Genomic DNA, 19,692 nt, shown 5'->3' on the forward strand with positions numbered 1-19,692 from the left:
TGAATATAAAATCAATGGATTTTTAATATTATTTATGGAAAATAATAAATAATATAACAATCCATCATCCATAAAAAATGGTGGATTTGGACTTTCCCACCTAGTAGGTGGGAAATCAAAACCCTCAAAAATGATGGATTGTAGAAAATGAGGGAATGTATAAATCCATGGATTTTATTAATTTTTTTTCTAGGCAAACGATAGATTTTGTCCAAATCCGTGGATTGTTTAGAATCCATCGTTTAGAATCCCCTCAATCCAAACGGTGCCTTATTGTTTTCTAAATTGAGTTTTCTTTATGGATTCAAAAAATTATCGGGAAACGGTTTAGGCTACAAAATGTAAAAACGGAAAGGTTAAGATTTGTTTTGTACTGTTTTGAACATTGTGATTAAACAGATATAATGTTTAGGATTTGTTTTGCCAATAATCTTTTAAATAAAGAATAAAATTTAAAAGATTTTTTCAATAAAAATAGAATTTAATTACATTAGTGTTAGATTTTTCTTTTTGAATCAAGTGGCTCACTTGTATTGTAGTCTTGTAGAGTCTTAGCTATCTGAGTTAATTTTGTGAAATTCAGGGGGCAAGGTTAACTCGAATTTTTTTCTCTGTTCCAACTGAGAAAAGAAAATGGTTACCAAACAGAGGAAGAGGAAAAGGCAAATTGAGGAAATGAAAGAAGACAGGATCAGTGAGTTACCGGACTGCATTCTTCACCACGTCTTCTCTTTTGCCGACACATCTGATGTTGTTAGAACCTGTGTTTTGTCCAAAAGATGGAGGTACTTATGGACTTCTCTTCCCTGTCTTAACTTCAATTTCAGAAAATTTTCTAGGGTTATTAGCTCAAAAAGATCATCTTTCATTAACTTTATCCATCAACTTCTTCTGCGTCGGAATTCTATTCCCATCCACACTTTTTTGTATAGCGCACCTCTTGAAGTTAAATCTACTGCTGTTGAATCTTGGATATATTATGCAATTAAACATCAGGTTCAGCATCTTACAATAGAAGCAGATTGTTGTACTAGAAAGCCTGTTCAGTTTCCTAACTGTTTTTATGGTTGCACATCCTTAACAACTCTGGAAATTATTTGCTGTCGATATTATGGAAGCATAACATTGCCTAACACTTTAAAGTTATCCTCTTTGAAAAATTTGCACCTTGGTGCATTTGGATTTTCTGATGGAAATCTCTTTTCAACTTGTCCCAATCTTGAGACTCTAAAACTTGAAGACATAAGTATCCGATCTATTCGAAATTTCAGTGTTTGTGCTCTAAATCTGAAAAGCTTTGATTTTTTAATTAACTGGAGAGAGTTGGTTAGTTATAGTGAAATTGTTATTGTAGCTCCAAAGCTTAAGAAATTCAAGTTTCGAAGTTTTCCTCCTAAACTCTTGTCTTTCAAGAATCTTTCTTCTCTGGACCAAATTGAAATTGATCTGCCGAGCATCAGTGATCAGAATTACTTCTATCCTATAGATGAGCTAAAGCAAATGTTTGCTCTCCGAGTTCTCCAGATGCTCAATTCACTTCATATTGCACAAACCATGACATTATCAATGAATGTCATTCAAGTGAGTGCTTCATTTTATTATGTAATTTAAGGCATCCATACATGTGGTTTTACAGTAGATTAATTTATACTTGTCAACTGATATTTATAGAATTCATATTGACACAGAGTTGCATAAAGTGTTTGTTAAGGTATCTTTTTGACAAAAAGCTTTATTTTCTATTAATTCAAATCATGAGCATGGCTGCGTATTTTTCTGAAGTAAAAATACCTTAGCAGCCTTAATTTGCATGCTAGGTCTCAGTTCTCTGTACTTCACAATCTCTTTGGACTTTGCTACAGCTTTTGCAATTTTTGATTTCTAGATCAGCTTATCAAACTCTGCTAGTAGTTCTATTTATTAAAAACTTCAATTAAAGTAGATTGTCTTACATGCATTAACAACTACAGTTTTTCGGCCTCTTTATTAGAATGGAATTATATTCATATGTTTTTAGTGTGCATACTTCTTGGTGCTTCATAATTTCCATGGAATTTGCTATACTATTTATAATTGGATATCTGAATCAATATGAAAATGAATATGGGGAGTAGTTCTATTTAACAAAACTTTTAATTGAAGTGGAATATCTTATATGCTTGAATAATTACAGTCTTTCAGCCTCTTTATTTGAATGGATTTCTATTATTCTCTTTTTAGCACATATGTTTTGCTCTGTCATTAAACTTTTATCCGGTAGATATTCACTTTCTGATTGCTGCTGTTAGACAGTGATATGTATTTTTGTTTATAGGTTCTAATGAATGTTTGCAATAGATTTATTTGATAAATTATGGAGTCTCAAATTTACATTTTAAAAAAGTCTCAATCTGTGATATACTTAATCATATCTAGCACAAATCCAAAAGTATTATGATGTTTGGATATGTATGGAGTCGAGATCCATTTTTTGTTATATTTCTCAATTCACATTGTACCATTTATCTATATTGTCTAGCAAACTTCTAAATTCTCAAAGGGCATGCATGTATTATGTATAGCAATTGTATATATCAGATGTTTAACAATAAAGCATATGTAGTTGCCTATGTTTTCTTTAAGCCATTGTCTTATCCTTTTAGCTTACTAAGCTGATGGTTATATTATATGTTTGAAGGTTCTATCCTACATTCCTGCTTCACTGAATGAGCACCCTTCACAGTTATCAAATCTGAAGTATCTGAAGGTGAAGAGTAGTAGTAAGTCATCTAAGAAAGTTGAGATACCCAGCGATATCTTAAATTACTTTCTTAAGAGCTCTCCGTTGCTGGAATATCTTAAATGAAGGACTAACAAATTGATTGTTTAAAGGTGATTAAGGAAATCCTTGGTTCTGTAAGTCATTTTAACCAATTTCTGGTCAAATTATCGATGTTAATAGGATTATGAATTTTTCTGATATAAATTATGGTGACTGATTATTTTATCTTAATTCAGTTGTTATTTTGGGCAGTTACTTCAACTCATATGAAACCATCTTGCGATAGACTTAAGTTCTTATTGTTGTGAAGTCTATAAGACTCTTTCTCCTTGAACTGCTGGTGAAAATTGATCGAGTGAAATGATCTTGCCAAAAGTCATGGTCTAAACTGCAATTGAAATTAATATTATAGGGATTAAATATACAGTCAAATGATTATTAAATTTCCATGGAAATGCTTATACTTTTTTTATTACATTTCCATGGAAATGTTTCTCCTTTTAATTCATAAGATTCATGTAATTTACTTCATAAGTTATGTTCTTGAATTATGCTAGTAATCTTCTTATTAATTAAAACAATCAAGGATTGCGATCATTAAAAGGGCGGCATACTTTCTCAAACTTGTGAATTGAGATGCACTATCTGTGCTTCCATTCTTACTCAAATGTTGTTGTCCATGAACGGAATTTTCATCAGCAAGATTTTCGATTGTTGTTTCCTTCTTTTACTCGTACATTTTAGCAGGTTATGCTTTAGTTCTAAACGTATGTTTTATGATTGCAGTTGGTTAGCAGCATACCTGCCTGTATCTGGACTTACTTCCGCAAGAACTCATCTTTTTGGAATGCACAAGCAACTACAAGTTACAACCAATAGTAACTATACTGTAGCTTTCTGATAGTTTAATTTTGTCAACTTATATATGGTTCTCAATAGTGTGCATTAGTAGTGTTTCTATATGGTTATCTTTTTGGTTGAATTGCTAATAGTTGCTTAACCTGAGTTCTTGTTTAAAACTAAAAATAACATGTTACTAAAAATAACAGTTCAGAACATGTTGCTGCAAAAACTGAAGTCAGACATGGGTAATAATTAACAAATGGAAGTAAACCCACAAACAACTGCATCAAATATTAGATTTTCTATGTGACAGATCCAAGCATCCAGTAAAAATTATTAGTATAGCTTTAGCAATTTCATGTAGCAACTTGTGTATTTTCTTATTATTTGAAGCTTTCTTATTTCCATCTTATTTCTCCCATTATCATTTGAAATTTAACATAACAAAGAAGTATATATCTAAGACGATTCTTTATTTTCAACATCTTTTTCTTAATAATATCGAGTATAGTCTTTTTTTCATTCTAGATTTCTCGCTTAATGTTTCTTCTATACCTTTGAATATCTAAGAGATGATATCAAGATAAACACATTACTTTTTGTTTTATGAATCGGTCATTCGATAATGACTTAATCCATAACACAATCAAGGTTGGTTCACTCAATGTCATTCGAAAATGCTATGCAAACTCATCGAGCAACTAGAGAATGAAAATGGTAGCTCTGAAATTTGTAACACATCTTTTAGACAATTTAAATCTCAAGGATAAAATGAGTCATAATGCTAAGTTCATAATTTTACCTTTTTCCAAAGTTATGAGTTTGGAGTTAATTGATCTTTTACACTGAATTAAAAAGGGAAAAAAATTGAAAATTTAGAGAAATTTAATATAAATAAGACCTAATTACTTAAAAAAAACCCACCTTGAAACAATTTTTCGTTTATACCCTGACCTAGGAAAAAGTTCATTTGTACCCTTTTTTTAATTTTTTGTTTTCAATTGCACCCAAAATTTTATTTTTTGACAATTTAATTAATTAAAGGATGAAAATATTAAAAATAATTAAATAGAAGGGTTATATCATCTTTTTTCTATTTAAAAAAATACAAATAAGTTAAAAATGAAGGATTATTTTAAGTTTTTTCTAAATAAAAAAAGTTCAATTTAGTGCTTTAGGGTAGAGTTGAAAACGAAAAATCAAAAAAAGAGTACAAATGAACTTTTTTCTAGGTCATGGTCAGTGGCGGAACCACGTTCAGACTTGGGTGTGCTTTAGCCCGGTCTGGAAAATTATATGTAGATATTTATGCGATAATGACCAGCAATAATCATTTTGGTTCAGTGGTGAAGAGTCTATTTCTTCTTCACATGTCCCATGATTGATTCCCATGTTTCTCACTTCTCATATCATCTTTATTTTTTGGGCTTTTTATGCCAAATACGACATTTGGCAGATTGTTTACATTTATACAGCCCAACTCATTTCTTTACTTTTCCCACCATCTTATTTTATAAAAATAACCTAACATTTTAAAATTATCTCTTTTATACGACTTTTCCTTTCTTCTCTCAAATTAACAGTTATTTCTTCCATATTCTTCCATCCCATGTGCTCTATTTTTTTTCATGGTCGTCGCCCTTCATCAAATCTCAGTGCCGCTCTACTGCCGCCTTCGTTGTGCCGCCGCCGTTCTCTTATTTTTGTGTTTTCTTTTCAGATCTGAATCGGAGTTTATTGTCGGAAGGAAGAATATATATCAGAAGTTTTTAACGATTTTAAAAAGTTTTTTAAAGGCATATGATCAGATTTTGAGACAAAAAGATCACCGTTCTTCTTCTTCTTTTTCATTTTCAGATGTAGAAATTGTTTTATTAACTGTTTTTAAGTCACAATAATTTTTTTACCATTAAACATGTGTAAAGATTATATTTAAGGAATGTAATACTAATTTTCATGTACATAAAATAATTTTATGATTTTATGGAATGAAAATATGTTATTTCTGCAGTTTTACTTTGTTTGGTTATATTTCTGCGTTTTTTTTATTCTGCAGCACGATTTGTTGATGATGGTAGATTGATAAAATTATTATAATGTTTCAGTGTTGTTGATTTTATGTTAATTTTATGTTGATAATCAGTTGATATTTATTGATTTTAACATTGACAAATAAGATAATGATGTCCGTTAAATAAACTAAAAAAATAAAAATTTAACTGAGACTAGATAATGATATGTTAGCATTGGGAAAGAAGACAAATAAAGATGTTGAATTATTATAATGTTACAATGTTGAAATTGTGTTGATTTTCAGTTAATATTTTGTTGATTTTAACAATGGTGAAAAATACAATAATGATATTGAATTATTATAATGTTACAATGTTGATCTTGTGTTGGTATTGTGTTGATGTTATGTTGATATTAACATTAATAAAAATATCAACATTACAATAATTTAGTAATCAATCAAAAATTAACGTATCATTTTTTCTATTTCAATTTAATTTTCATTATTTTAGTGTATTTCATAGACAATATCGTTTTCTTCGACAATGTTAAAATCAACCAGATAGCAACACAAAATCAACATAATACCAACATAAAATCAACACTATACTATTATAATAATTTAACATCGTTATTTATATTTTCAGCAATGCTAAAATCAACACTGTAATATTATAATAATTATATATATTTTTCAATTTAATTTTTATTTTTTAGTTTATTTCACGGACAATATTATTCTATTTGCCAATGTTAAAATCAAGAAAAAATTCAATTGATTAGAAACACAATATTAACATAAAATCAACATGAAATCAACAGTACTGAAACATAACAATAATTCAGCAATCAACCATCATCAACAAATCGTACTGCGGAATATAAAAAATGCAGAAATACAACCAAACACATAAAAGATACAGAAATAACCGAATTTTATTCGATAAACTCACAAAATATTTTACATAATATGAAAAGATAATCTTTATACATTAATCATGAATATATAAAAACAGTAAACAAAAAAGAAAAAAAAATGTAGATCTAAAGAAAAGAAGAAGAAGAATAATAAAAAGAATAATGAATTAGATCTGAAATCAAAATAGAAAAACGATAACAAGAAGTAACATAAGAACAACAACAAAAAGTCATTTTACAATATCAAAAATAATGCTTTTCCTCGCCGGAATCTTATGCGGATCTTCAGCTCCAACAATGGTGAAAAGAATAACAATACGGACAAAACTTGTAGCGATGTTGGACGGCGACGTTGAGAAATATGAATGAGGACATCAGATCTGAGAGAGTTTGAAGAGTTTGTGAGATCTGAGAGAGATTAGAGAAATGAGTTGAGAGAGATGAGAGAAACCGATAATGATGAGAGAGAAAATAACTTTATTTTTGAGGGTTGGTTTGAGAAGAGGAGTATATATATGTCCGTATAAAAGTTATAATTTACAGAGTGTATGGTAGTTTTGATAATGAAAACATGTGTCCGTATAAAAGTAATAATATGATAAATGTTGGTTGTTTGTGAAAAAAGCTCTTATTTTTTTTCATTATTTTATTAAAATCTAATAAATTCATCACTTTTTATTCATGGCTAGTCAATAAAATTTCATTTAGCCGCCTTAATTTAAAACAATATAAAAAATTGAATTTTATATTTTCACAATGAAATTATTAGTGTAAAATGGTCCAAAATTAACAAGCCATTAGTATTTTTTTTAATTTAAAATCACAAACTTGAACTTTTTTATTTTTTTCTTATTCTAATTGGAGGAGCGAAATAATTTGTATTGAAATTATTTTAAAATTATAAGCATATGTATATTTATGTTAAAACTATTTCTATTTTACATATTAATTAGCCCGGGCTGGAAAAAAATCCTGGTTCCGCCACTGGTCATGGTATAAACAAAAAAATATTATTAGATGGAGTTTTTTTAAGTAATTAGGCCTATAAATAAAATATATGAAGGCGCAAAATTAATTTCAACTTTTAAATTCAAGGGGGCAAAATTAATTTTGCTATCACACAAAATACAAGAGTTTAGTTTCCTTCTCTGTTGGGAGAAAAAGAGAAAAAATGGAAGCGAACCAGAGAAAGAGGAAGAAGGAAATTGAGAATACGGAAGAAGATAGGCTGAGCGAGTTATCCGACTGCCTTCTCCACCACATCTTCTCTTTCACCGACGCCGCCGATGTTGTCAGAACTTGTATTTTGTCTCAAAGATGGAGGTACCTATGGATTTCTCATCCCAATCTTAATTTCAATTTCAACAACTTTTCTAGGGTTATTAGCTCAAAAAGATCATATTTCATTAATTTTATCCATCAAGTTCTTCTGCGTCGAAATTCTGTACCCGTTCATAGTTTTCACTATAGTTTACATTCGGATGTTAAAAGCAGTGTCATTCAGTCTTGGATATGCTATGCGGTTAATCATCAGGTTCAACACCTTACAATAGACATACGTTATCTTAAAATTCCCCTTCACTTGCCTCATTGTTTAACTCGTTGCACATCCTTAACGACTCTCGAACTGTGTTGCTCTCCTCGAAGCATAAAATTGCCTAAAACTTTTGAGTTGCCTTCTTTGAAACATTTGATCCTTGATGAATTGGAATTGGAATTTTTTGATGGAAGTATCTTCTCAAGTTGTCCAAATCTGGAGACTCTAAAACTTGCTGGCCTATTTTCGGGAGTTTTCGATGTTTCTGCTCTAAATCTGAAACACTTTGATTTTATCAATACAGATAGACAAGTGCCTTTTTCCAATCTTGAATTTGTTATTTTGGCTCCAAAGCTTATGAAATTCAGTTATTTTGGTTATCCTCCTGGAGTACTCTCTTTCAAGAATCTTTCTTCTTTGGACCAAATTGAAATTGATCTGCCCAGCATCGATGATTTAGCTCCTGTAGATGCGCTAAAGCAAATGTTTGCTCTCAAAGCGCTCCGGATGCTTAATGCATTTCATATAGCAAAAGCCATCACATTGTCACCGAACGTCATTCAAGTGAGTGCCTAATTTTATTATGCAATTAAAGACACCCATACATGTGGTTTTACAGTAGATTAATTCATACTTGTCGACTGATATTTATAACATTCATCTCGACATAGCGTTGCGTTGCTTCTAATGTTTGTAAAGGTCTCTTTTTGACGATAATTTTTTTTCTTGATTGTTGAGAATTTGTGAAGACTTCCTATTTGTTACTGGTCCAATAAGAATTAGTGTTGTTGGTCAACTTGTTTTTTTTTTTTTGATTAAATCTTTGTTAGCTTCCGCTGTGTAAAGATGGCTCTAGCTTTTACAATAATGAGCTCTTTACGTATTTTTATATAGAAGTAAAAATATATTAGTTGTCTTACTCTGCATAATTCTCTGCACTTCACAATCTCTATGGAATTTGCTCCACTATTTGTAATTCAATTTCTAAATTAACTGATTAAATACGTTGATGAATTCTGCTATTGCTATTTATTAAACCTAAAATTAAGTGCTCCAGCCCAATTAGGAGAAATATTCGTATTTCTTCTATAGCCATGTAATTACTCCCTGTATATACCCATATATAGAGATAATTAAGATTAACATATTTTTTTCATAATTTTTGTGGCAGCAAGTGGTAGCTTAGCATTAGCTGTTTCTTTTCTTGTTGATAGTTTAGACAAATGTTGAGGTGATTTAGGGTAATATTTTAGTGTTTCTAAATTGATTTTGTATTCTTTTCTAAATTAGTGGATTATCCGTTCCCTGCCTTGTGGATGTAGGCAAATTGGCAAACCGCGTATATTCTTATTGTTCTTTGTTTTCTCGTTTGTTGATTTTTTTCTTGATTAAATACTTGTTAGTGTAAAGATAGCTCTAGATTTTACAACAATGAGCATGTTTGCATATTTTTCTATTGAACTAGTTGTCTTAGCCTGCATAATTCTCTGCTCCTTACAATCTCTATGGAATTTGCTCCACTATTTGAAATTCGATTTATAAATCTACTGCTTAAATATGTTGATAAATTCTGCTATTACGATTTATTCAACTTCAAAATTAAAATGGATTTCTATTATTCCATATTTAGCTCCCATGTTCTGGTCCATCATTATAATTTCATCAGATTGCTACTTTTAGACAATGATAAGTATTTTTTTTTATAGGTTCTAATTGAATGTCCGCACTCAGTATGTTCATTACTTCTAACCCTGATGCCGGCATTCAATATGTTTATTTGATAAATGCTGAAGTCTCGCTTTATATTTTCAAAAAAAAAAGTCTCCACCCGTGATATAAGTAATCATAAATCTAAAGATATTACGATGTACATATGGATTGGAGGTTCTTTTTTTGGTTTATATCAATATTTTTTGTTAAATTTCTCAATTTATATTTTACCAGTTAGCATCTTCTTGTCTAGCAAAGTGCATGCATGTATAACAATCGAATTTATAAGATGTAATTGTTTTGTTGAAGTCATTGTTTTATGCTTTTAGCTTACTAGCCGATGGCTCTATGTTTGAAGGTTCTATCTTACGTTCCTGCTTTGCTGAATGAGCACCCTTCACAGTTATCAAATCTGAAGCATCTGAAGCTGTGGAGTAGCAAGTCATCCAAGAAAGGCAGTGTTATCTTAAATTACTTTCTTAAGAGCTCTCCGTTGCTGGAAATATCTTATATTAAATGACCAACAAATCGATTGCTCAAGGTCGATTAAAGAAATCCTTGGTTGTGTAGGCTATTTTATCCGAATTTTGGTCCACTTATCGATATTTATATTATTATGCACTTTTATGATATAGATTATGGCGACTCTGATTATTTTACTTCAGTTGTTATTTTTGTTCATTACTAGTATAACATATCTGAAACTCTCTCTCTTGGTTCTGTAAGTTGATTAAAGAAATCATTGGTTCTGCTAGTTATTTTAATTCACTTTTCTCATACTCCTCTTGCCCAGGAATGCATCTTAATGCCAATCTTGATGCTCTTGAAGTAACAAGACAAAAATTTAGATGGCTTTTTCTTTATAGCTAATGACTTTAAACCCTTTACATATTCATTTAGTGCATAAACAATTTCACTAACAGACTCTTCTTTTACCCCGTTATTGAATAATGTATATTATGTTGCACAAAGTAGCTCGAGTTCGAGCCAATCTCGAGTAGTAACACTCTTTGCAATTTTTGGTTCTGGCTACTTCTTCTCAGCAGTCACAACTGTCGATTTTATATGTGATGATGATTTCTAAGATGAAACTGCCGTTGAAGGTGCCAAAGGAACAAATGCTTTCAATCCAAACACTAATCTTAACTAGCAGAAAAATTCGATCTATTTCTATAGCGGTTTGAAACACGAATGTAAAATGATTTCACCTTCTTAAATTATACATTTGTATCGCATCTTTTGAAAATCGTACGGTCATCGGAAAATAAAATAGAGGCGGTAGAGGCAGCTGTATGCTGTGTATTATTATTTTTTAGCAATAGAGTGGAGATGCTCTTATGAAGAGATAATTAAATAAAATATAACTCATTTATTAAATTAATCTTTAATTATTAAAATATATACTTGTCATTTGTCAATAATCTTTAAAGTTTTCACACAATTTCGCCAAGTTTTTTCGTATATTTGTACAAGTAACTAAGTAAATACATGTCAGTACTTTATTAGTTTTGAATTGACCTTTTTTATAAGCCATAAAAATGACCAGTATTAGTTTAGGAGATTATTTGTACTAATTAATTTCATTTTGATTGGAAAAAGTTGATATTGAATCCTGGATCGATACCGGTCTTGACCTTGGTATTAATAATACCGTAAGCACCTCAAAGACTGAAAAATTCATGATGAATATTATACATCCGTTACTAAATTATACTCTCTCCTTTCCAGTCTATTTGAACAAATTTTGATAAATTTTTAAGTAGACTTACTCTATCATGTTATTTGTGAACTGAGCTAATAATATTATAGTACGTCATTAAAATAATAGTATTATTGTAATATCATTATTAAAAACTGTAAAAAAATAACAAATCTCATTCTATTTGACAACTTCTATTTATAGAATACTTTGGACAATATTTTTCTTATTTTAACCCTCTTCTACTAATGTATTTTAAAAGCAAATTAAAAAAAAATTATGACATGTAATATGAGGATATAAAAGTAAAGTTACTAAGTTTTTTAAATAATGTACAAACATAATTGTATCAATTAAAGTAGGACAGAGAATGCTTAGTAATTAGCAATTTGATTTTTTTTTGTTTAAAGTCTGACACTTTTAAATCTTCAATTTTAGCTCATTTTTCAATTTTAATTTGAATTACAAATATTTATTCAAATTAAAATGGAAAAAAATTCAACTATGTCATTTATATTGCTTCGTATTGTTTCAATTTGTATTTTTATTATAAAAAAATTCAATCATGAAACAACGCGAAAGGGTATATTTGAGCCTTTTTCACTTCTAACAAATGGTAATATTGAAACTATAAATTGAAAAATACGATAAAATTAAAAAAAATTAAAAAAACAAAGCGATTAAAAAAATGTCAAAATAATAGAGTATTTTTCGATAATTAAACGATTACTAAATGCTCAAGCATATGTTAAGGTATTAATTTTTCCTAAGATATAAAACCTCATCGAAGGGCCTCACTCCTCATTGTTATACTCGACAATTATGATCCATGCTCTACTAAATAATCAAAGAAATAAATTTGCAATTTTTAAACAAGATGTACTTGAAAGATACTTTGAAGAAATTCAGGGGGCAAATGAAGTTTTCATCTGATATTTAAACGGACATGTCTTTTCATCTGTTGGAAGTCGAAGAGAAAAAAATGGAAGTGAAGAAGAGAAAGCGACAGAGAACTAAGGAAATGGAAGAAGACAGGCTGAGTGAGTTACCGGACTGCCTTCTCCATCACATCTTCTCTTTTGCCGACACAGCCGATGTTGTTAGAACTTGTGTTTTGTCCAAAAGATGGAGCTACTTTTGGATTTCTGTTCCCTCACTTAATTTCAATTTCAAAAACTTTTGTAGCGTTATTAGCTCAAAAAAATCATCTTTTATAAACTTTATCCATCAAGTTCTTCTGCGTCGAAATTCTGTACCTGTTCATAGTTTTCACTATACTTCATCTGTTGATGTTAAAGTAAGTGTTCTTCAATCATGGATATGCTATGCCGTTAGTCATCAGGTTCAACACCTTACAATAGAAGCAGCTGGTCTTACAATGCCCTTTCAGTTCCCTAATTATTTTTCTGGTTGCGCATCCTTAACGACTTTGAAATTGAGTTCCTCTCTGTATGGAAGCATGAAACTGCCTAAAACTTTGGAATTATCTTCTTTGAAACATTTGTACCTTGCTAGAATTCAATATTGTGATGGAAGTATCCTTAATTTCATGTTTTCCGAATCTGGAGACTTTAAAACTTGAAGACTTCAGAGATTTGAAAGGTTTCAATGTTTGTGCTCTAAATCTGAAAAGCTTGGATTTTTTAAATAGGGTGAATTCTGTGTATTGTAACAACTTTGAATTTGTTATTGTGGCTCCAAAGCTTATGAAATTCAAGTTTGATGGTTATCCTCCTAAACTCTTCTCTCCCAAGAATCTCTCTTCTCTGGACCAAATTGAAATTGATATGCCAAGCAGCAAAAAACTGGATTGTTATGAGCATGCAGATATGATAAAGCAAGAGTACGCTCTCCAAATGCTCCAAATGCTAGATGCATGTCATTTTGCAAAAACCATCACATTGTCCATGAATGTCATTCAGGTGAGTGTTTCATATGCTATTTAAGACATCGATATATATGGTTCTTTTGTAGATTGATTCATACTCGTCAATGATATTTATAGAATTCATCTCGATGTAGAGTTGCATTGCATCTAATATTTGTTAAGGTCTCTTTTTTATGATAATTTTTATTTTTATTTTTTCTTGAGTTTTGAGAAGGATTCCTATTTGTTTCAAATCCAATAAGAATTAGTGTTACTACTTCCGCTGTGTAAAGGTGGCTCTAGCTTTTACAACAATGAGCGTCTTTGTGTATTATGGAGTAAAAATATATTATTGTCTTACTCTGCATAATTCTCTGCACTTCACAATCTCTGTGGAGTTTGCTCCACTATTTGTAATTCGATTTCTATATCAACTGATTAAATACGTTGATGAATTCTGCTGTTGCTATTTATTGAACCTTTAATTAGTGGAAGGTCTTTTCATCAGTTGCATCCTCTTTATTTGAATGGATTTTTCTATTATTCTATTTTTAGCTTACATGTTTATAGGTTGTAAATAAATGATCGCACTATGTTCATTTGGTAAATGCTGAAGGTCTACAATTGTATTTTCAAACAAAATCGGTCTCCATTTATAATTGTTGAATAAAATGGGAGTAATTGAGAATAAGCAAAATTTCTATTCTTGAGTTATTTTACAATGGAATGCCACTATCTATTTATATACAAGGATTCTTGCTAGTTCGAAATTTCTAAGTTGTGTCCATTACTAGTGTTTTACATGGTTGTCTTTTTGGTTGAATTGCTAACAGTTGCTTAACTGGAGTTCTTGTTTAAAACTAAAAATAACAATCGAGAACATGTTGCTGCAAAAATTGAAGTCAGACATGGGTACTAGTTAACAAATGGAAGTTAACCTACAAAGTTCAAAGGGCTTTTCACATAAACATATATCTTTTGTAAAAATATAACTTTTATACGGGTCACAGTTTTCAATATGAAAACTACTATGAATGCTGAAAATTATTACTTTTCTACGGACATCATATATATACTGCTCCAAGTCAGAAACTCATAAACCAAATAATTTTCTCTCTCCTCAAATTTCTCTCTCTCAACTCACCTTTTGTTCTTCGCACCAATCCGCCTCCATCGTTCCATTTTCATCGTTTCTCTTCCATTTTCCACCTCCATCGTTCCGTCTTCGTCTCGCTGTCATCTTTCTTTTATCGTTTTGATTTCAGATCTGGAATTTTTTGTTAATTTTTTCATTTTCAGATCTATAATTTGTTAATTTTTTTACTGTTTTTTCACCATTAAACATGTATAAAGAGTATCTTTAAAGAATTTAATACTCATTTCATGTTATGTAGAATAATTTTGCAATTTTATGGAATAAAATTCTATTATTTCTGCATTTTTTTGTGTTTCTGCGTTTTTTTTATATTCTGCAGAACGATTTGTTAATGATGATTGATTGCTGAATTATTGTAATGTCACAGTGTTGTAGATTTTATGTTGATTTTGTGTTGATATTATGTTGATATCAACCGTTTTTTTTATTTTAACTTTGGCAAATAAGATAATATTGTCTGTGAAATAAACTAAAAAATTAAATTAAATTAAATTGAGACTAGATAATGATATGATAATATCGGGGAAGAAGACAAATAATGAAGTTGAATTATTATAATGTTACAGTGTTGACATTGTGTTGATTTTCGGTTGATATTTTGTTGATTTTAGTATTGGTGAAGAAGAAAATAATGATATGCAATGTTACAATGTTGATCTTATGTTGATATTGTGTTGATATTATGTTGATATTTAGTTGATTTTATCATTAACGAAAAAGAACACATTATATGTGAAATAAAATAAAATAAATTGAAAAAATATTAAAAAAATAAAAATTAGTGTAAAAGAAGATTGAAAAATTTAAATTAGTTAGTTTATCACATATGTTGATTTCGTGTTGATTTCATATTGATATTAAAACTGGCGAAAAACATCAACAGTAAAAAAAGTCAAAATCCAAAAAAAAATCCAAAAAATCAAAAAAATAAAAAAAATTAAAATTAAAATATGTGATAAATATTAAATGCAGGAATATAATGGTGAAAAAAAAATCAAAAATGATGAAAAAAATATTGAAAAATGGGAGTTAATCTAAAAAGTAAAGTTTTTTTCAAAAATCAGTATAAAAGAAAAGAAAGTTGGTATGAAATGTAAAGATTTAGAAGGGATGGTAAAAAAGTAAATGTTGGAGAAAAAACAGTATTTTATATAAAAAGCCCAAGTTCAAACAACTGCATCAAATATTACGTTTTCTATGTGACAACGATCCAACGAACAATCAAAATTATTAGTATAGCTTTAGCAATTCCGTGTAGCAACTTGTGCATTTTTTATTATTTGAAGCTTTCTTATTTCCATCTTATTCTCCATTATCATTTGAAATTTAGCATAACATTGAAGTAAAGAAATATTTGGTTGTGTAGGTTGTTTTATCTAATTGTGGTCGAACTATCGATGTTTATAGGATTATGCACTTTTTCTGGTGTGTAAATTATGGTGACTGATTATTTTAATCTACTTGTTTTTTTGGTTAATTTAAGGGAATAGCTAAGAGCGTGAGTAGCCATGAAGTCTACGCAAGTGTTACGCTTATAATTTCTTATGTTAATATTAGGGAATCATTTGTTCTTTCGTCCTGTAAACATAGGCAATAACTGAGCCACATATGTTTTTTATTCCTTTTTTTTAATCAAATACCAACCTATTTAATATAACCACCATTTATTTTTTTTACAAACCATCCAAATTTTGATAACATTGTATGTGACATACATCCATTTGATCATACACCCGTCTACGGTATTCCACGTATGTTAGTTTTGTGAAAAAAATAATTACTCCCTCCGTTCTTTTTTAGTTATCCATTTAGTCAAAACTGCACATATTAAGATAGTGGAATTTTTATCTTAAATAATAGGAGTGAGTAAATACTAATATAACTCCACTATATAATAAATGCTTTGTAAATTGAGTTATATAGTCATTTATTAGAGAGGGTTAAATTTGGAAGATAATAGCTAATGTTATCTTGAAATTGTAAATGGACAACTAAATGTAGACAAATTCATTTGCTAAATGGACAACTAAAAAAACTGAGGGAGTACAAAATTATTTGTAAAAATTATAACTCCTTCACTTCACTAAATAATCTTAAAAAACCAATTTGTAAACAAGAGGTACGGAAATATTAATTTTTATGAAATTCAGGGGGCAAAATTGATTCTCCAATCAGATTTAAGTGGACACTTTTGCTCAGTCAGTACCGAGAGAGAAAAGAAGATGGTAGGCAAGCAGAGAAAGAAGAAGAAGAAAGAAATTGAGAATACGAAAGAAGACAGACTGAGTGAGTTACCGGATTGCCTTCTCCATCACATCCTCTCTTTTAGCGACGCCGCCGATGCTGTTAAAACTTGTATTTTGTCTCATAGATTGAGCTACTTGTGGACTTCTGTTCCCTCTCTTAATTTCAATTTCAAAAAATTTTCCAAAATAACATCTTTCATACACTTTATCAATCAAGTTTGATAGTTATCCTCCGAAACTCTTGTCTTTCAAGAATCTTTCTTCTCTGGACCAAATTGAAATTAATCTGCCGAGCATCACTAAACAGGATTGCTTCTATCATATCCATGGTTGTCAAATCCGGCCCGGTGATAAAACCGGTGAGACTAGAGGGTCAAGGGTTAAAGGTTCAACCGGGGTTCAACCGGAATTAAACCCGTATTATAAAAATAAAAAAATAAAAAATTCTAACTATTAATAATCATATATATATTATATAATAAGAAACATAGACATAAATAGCAAGTTAGCTTGGTGGTATTGAATGCTTCCACTAAAAATAATAAACAACCAAGGCTCAAATCCTACCAATGACATTTAAATTCCTTATTTTTCTAATAAGGGCTTTGGGTTTTTAAGTGATTTACCGAACCGGACCGGATTTTCCGGTTACTTGACCGGTTAATTGGTCCAATTCAGCGGTTATCCAGCCGGTTCGATTAAAAAACCGCGGGTTTATAATTATAAGGGTTTTTAGTGCAACCCGAACCGTTGATATGGCCGGTTCGAGGGTTTTCCGGTCGAACCGGCCGGTCCGGTTCGGGTTTGACAACCATGATCATATCAGAGTGCTCCATATGCTCAACTCATTTCAGATTGCAAAAACCATGACATTATCAAAGAGTGTCATTCAAGTGAGTGCTTTATTTTATTATGCAATTTAAGGCATCGGTACATGTGATTTTAAAGTAGATTAATTCATACTTGTCGACTGATATTTATAGAATTCATAATTTCCATGGAATTTTTTCAGTGGATCAATTATGTAAATGAATATGCTAGTAGTTCTATTTACTAAAAAATTTAATTGAAGTGGAATGTCTTATATGCATGAACGGCTAGAGTCTTTCAGCCTCTTTATTTGAATGGATTTTTATTATTCTGTTTTTAGCTCATATGTTCTGATACATCATTTAATTTTAAGTAGATTTCACTTTCTGATTGCTCCTTTTAGATAGTGATATGTGTTTTTATTTATAGGTTCTAGCTAAATGAATGTTTGTAGTAGGTTCATTTGGTAAATGATGGAGTCTCAAATTTACATTTATAAAAGTCTCGATTTATGATATAAGTAATCATATTGAGCACAAATCCAAAGGTATTGCGATTTATGTATATGTATGGAGTTGAGGTCCGCTTTTTGTTATATTTTTCATTTCACATTTTTACCAGTTATCTATATTGTCTAGCAAACTTCTAAAATCACATAGGGCATGCATGTATAAGAATTGTATTTATTAGATGTTTAATAGAAAAGCATATTTAATTGCCTTTGTTTGCTTTAAGTCATTGTCTTATCCTATTAGCTTACTTAGCTGATGGTTCTATGTTTGAAGGTTCTATCATACATTCCTACTTCACTGAATGAGCACCCGTCGCAGTTATCAAATTTGAAGTATCTGAAGGTGAAGAGTAGTAGTAAGTCATCTAAGAAAGTCAGGATACCCAGAGATATCTTAAATTACTTTCTGAAGAGCTCTCCGTTGCTCGAAATTTGTTAAGTGAAAGGACATTTTAATCAATTTTTGGTCAAATTATCGATGTTAATAGGATTATGCACTTTTCTGATATAAATTATGGTGACAGGTTATTTTAATTCAGCTGTAATTTTAGGTAATTACTAAAACTTGTCTGAAACTTCTCTTACTATAGACTTAAGTCCTTATTGTCTTGCTGGTGAAAATTGATAAAGTGAATGATTTCGAGGGAAGCTTTTCACCACCAAAATTCAGGGTCTAAACTGCAATTGAAATTATTGTTTTAAGAAATAAATATGCAGTCAAATGATTATTAAATTTTCATGGGAATGCTATAAACTTTTCTTATTGATGTAAAAGTGCAGTATGAAATATGCTAGTAATCTTCTTATTGCTATCATTAAAAGGGTATACTTTATGCATATTTTTCCTTCTTTGTGAAGAGGTTTGTGAACCAAGTTGCTCATTCATTAGCTCGAGTACTTGGTTCTGTGCCTGACACAGTCAAGGTTGCAATCATTTAAGATGCTAAATTGAAGGTTTATTAAATAATCAAATATTGATAAGATCATCTTTTTTTAAAATATCAAAAATTGAATTGAAGTGTTAATCCATTAAATCTCATAATAAATATGATATTTATTCATGCATATTAAAAATTTAAGTATTAAGTATTAATAATTAAATTAAATTTTTTATTTCGTCTTTTATGATTTACATTAAAAATGGACAAAATAACTAAACTATTAACGGAAATAAAAATATAATATCATATTATTTAATTTTTAAATAAAAGAAATGAAAATGTGAATTATGATAGATGTGAGTAATTTAACCTTAAAAAGAGCTGACATATCAGAATCAATAAAGGGTAATCTACATAAATCCCTCAAAAGTGTTCTTATCTAATGTTTTTACCTCAATTTTATTTTTTTGGCAAAAATCTCTCAATTAAATAGAAAACTTTTCACAATTCCCTCAATAACCCATAACAAACTTAAAAGTAAAATAAATAGGACAATCATGTCCTTCAAGCACAAAATCGTATAAGATTCTTTCCAAACAAACAAACAAAATTTACTTTCATCTTCAAGCTCTCATACTTCTGCCATTAAAGCTCCAACAGTGATACAAATTTTGTTTCTTCTTCCCTCCTTTTTAATGATTTGATCGACGACTTGAATTCAGCAATAGATGTTAGTGTCA

At 29.9% G+C, this 19,692-nt stretch overlaps 3 protein-coding genes and 1 long non-coding RNA gene across 9 annotated transcripts; all 4 read left to right on the forward strand.

The window, feature by feature from the left end:
• Positions 1 to 546: 546 nt before the first annotated feature.
• On the forward strand, positions 547 to 3,721 carry LOC126681372 (putative F-box/LRR-repeat protein At5g02930). 4 transcript variants are annotated; one of them, XR_008790883.1, is made up of 3 exons: positions 547 to 1,581; positions 2,678 to 2,895; positions 3,548 to 3,721. XR_008790883.1 is itself a non-coding variant. In XM_056106081.1 (3 exons), the coding sequence occupies exons 1-2, from the start codon at positions 634 to 636 to the stop codon at positions 2,843 to 2,845; spliced, it is 1,116 nt and encodes a 371-aa protein (XP_055962056.1). In that variant the 5' UTR covers positions 547 to 633; the 3' UTR covers positions 2,846 to 2,871; positions 3,548 to 3,721. The 4 variants fall into 4 exon arrangements, 3 of the variants coding, with proteins under 3 accessions (XP_055962056.1, XP_055962057.1, XP_050232870.1); XM_056106081.1 differs by having other exon boundaries at positions 2,678 to 2,871; XM_056106082.1 differs by having other exon boundaries at positions 2,678 to 2,759.
• A 3,885-nt stretch (positions 3,722 to 7,606) lies between these two features.
• LOC126680794 (putative FBD-associated F-box protein At5g56440) lies at positions 7,607 to 10,546 on the forward strand. 3 transcript variants are annotated; one of them, XM_050375986.2, is made up of 2 exons: positions 7,607 to 8,636; positions 10,186 to 10,546. In XM_050375986.2, the coding sequence occupies exons 1-2, from the start codon at positions 7,707 to 7,709 to the stop codon at positions 10,300 to 10,302; spliced, it is 1,047 nt and encodes a 348-aa protein (XP_050231943.1). In that variant the 5' UTR covers positions 7,607 to 7,706; the 3' UTR covers positions 10,303 to 10,546. The 3 variants fall into 3 exon arrangements, with proteins under 3 accessions (XP_050231943.1, XP_050231944.1, XP_050231942.1); XM_050375987.2 differs by having other exon boundaries at positions 10,112 to 10,202; XM_050375985.2 differs by having other exon boundaries at positions 7,608 to 8,636; positions 10,141 to 10,546.
• A 1,917-nt stretch (positions 10,547 to 12,463) lies between these two features.
• On the forward strand, positions 12,464 to 13,503 carry LOC126681373 (F-box/LRR-repeat protein 25-like). The gene is made up of 3 exons (XM_056105830.1): positions 12,464 to 13,032; positions 13,133 to 13,403; positions 13,456 to 13,503. The coding sequence occupies exons 1-3, from the start codon at positions 12,464 to 12,466 to the stop codon at positions 13,501 to 13,503; spliced, it is 888 nt and encodes a 295-aa protein (XP_055961805.1).
• A 4,062-nt stretch (positions 13,504 to 17,565) lies between these two features.
• Positions 17,566 to 18,646, forward strand: LOC130015581 (uncharacterized). The gene is made up of 2 exons (XR_008790762.1): positions 17,566 to 17,643; positions 18,346 to 18,646. It is a non-coding gene; the product is annotated as an uncharacterized LOC130015581 (long non-coding RNA).
• Positions 18,647 to 19,692: the final 1,046 nt, after the last annotated feature.

This window comes from Mercurialis annua, linkage group LG5 (genome assembly GCF_937616625.2).
Source record: "Mercurialis annua linkage group LG5, ddMerAnnu1.2, whole genome shotgun sequence".
Taxonomy (NCBI): domain Eukaryota; kingdom Viridiplantae; phylum Streptophyta; class Magnoliopsida; order Malpighiales; family Euphorbiaceae; genus Mercurialis; species Mercurialis annua.

Bases quoted from the DNA above. Each gene is read 5' to 3' on its own strand.
- LOC126681372 (XM_056106081.1), top strand. From the start codon at position 634: ATGGTTACCAAACAGAGGAAGAGGAAAAGGCAAATTGAGGAAATGAAA. The intron at 1,582-2,677 runs GTGAGTGCTTCA...ATATGTTTGAAG, and splicing joins TATCAATGAATGTCATTCAA to GTTCTATCCTACATTCCTGC.
- LOC126681373 (XM_056105830.1), top strand. From the start codon at position 12,464: ATGGAAGTGAAGAAGAGAAAGCGACAGAGAACTAAGGAAATGGAAGAA. The intron at 13,033-13,132 runs GTTTTCCGAATC...TTTTTTAAATAG, and splicing joins GGAAGTATCCTTAATTTCAT to GGTGAATTCTGTGTATTGTA. The intron at 13,404-13,455 runs GTGAGTGTTTCA...GTTCTTTTGTAG, and splicing joins TGTCCATGAATGTCATTCAG to ATTGATTCATACTCGTCAAT.
- LOC126680794 (XM_050375985.2), top strand. From the start codon at position 7,707: ATGGAAGCGAACCAGAGAAAGAGGAAGAAGGAAATTGAGAATACGGAA. The intron at 8,637-10,140 runs GTGAGTGCCTAA...CTATGTTTGAAG, and splicing joins TGTCACCGAACGTCATTCAA to GTTCTATCTTACGTTCCTGC.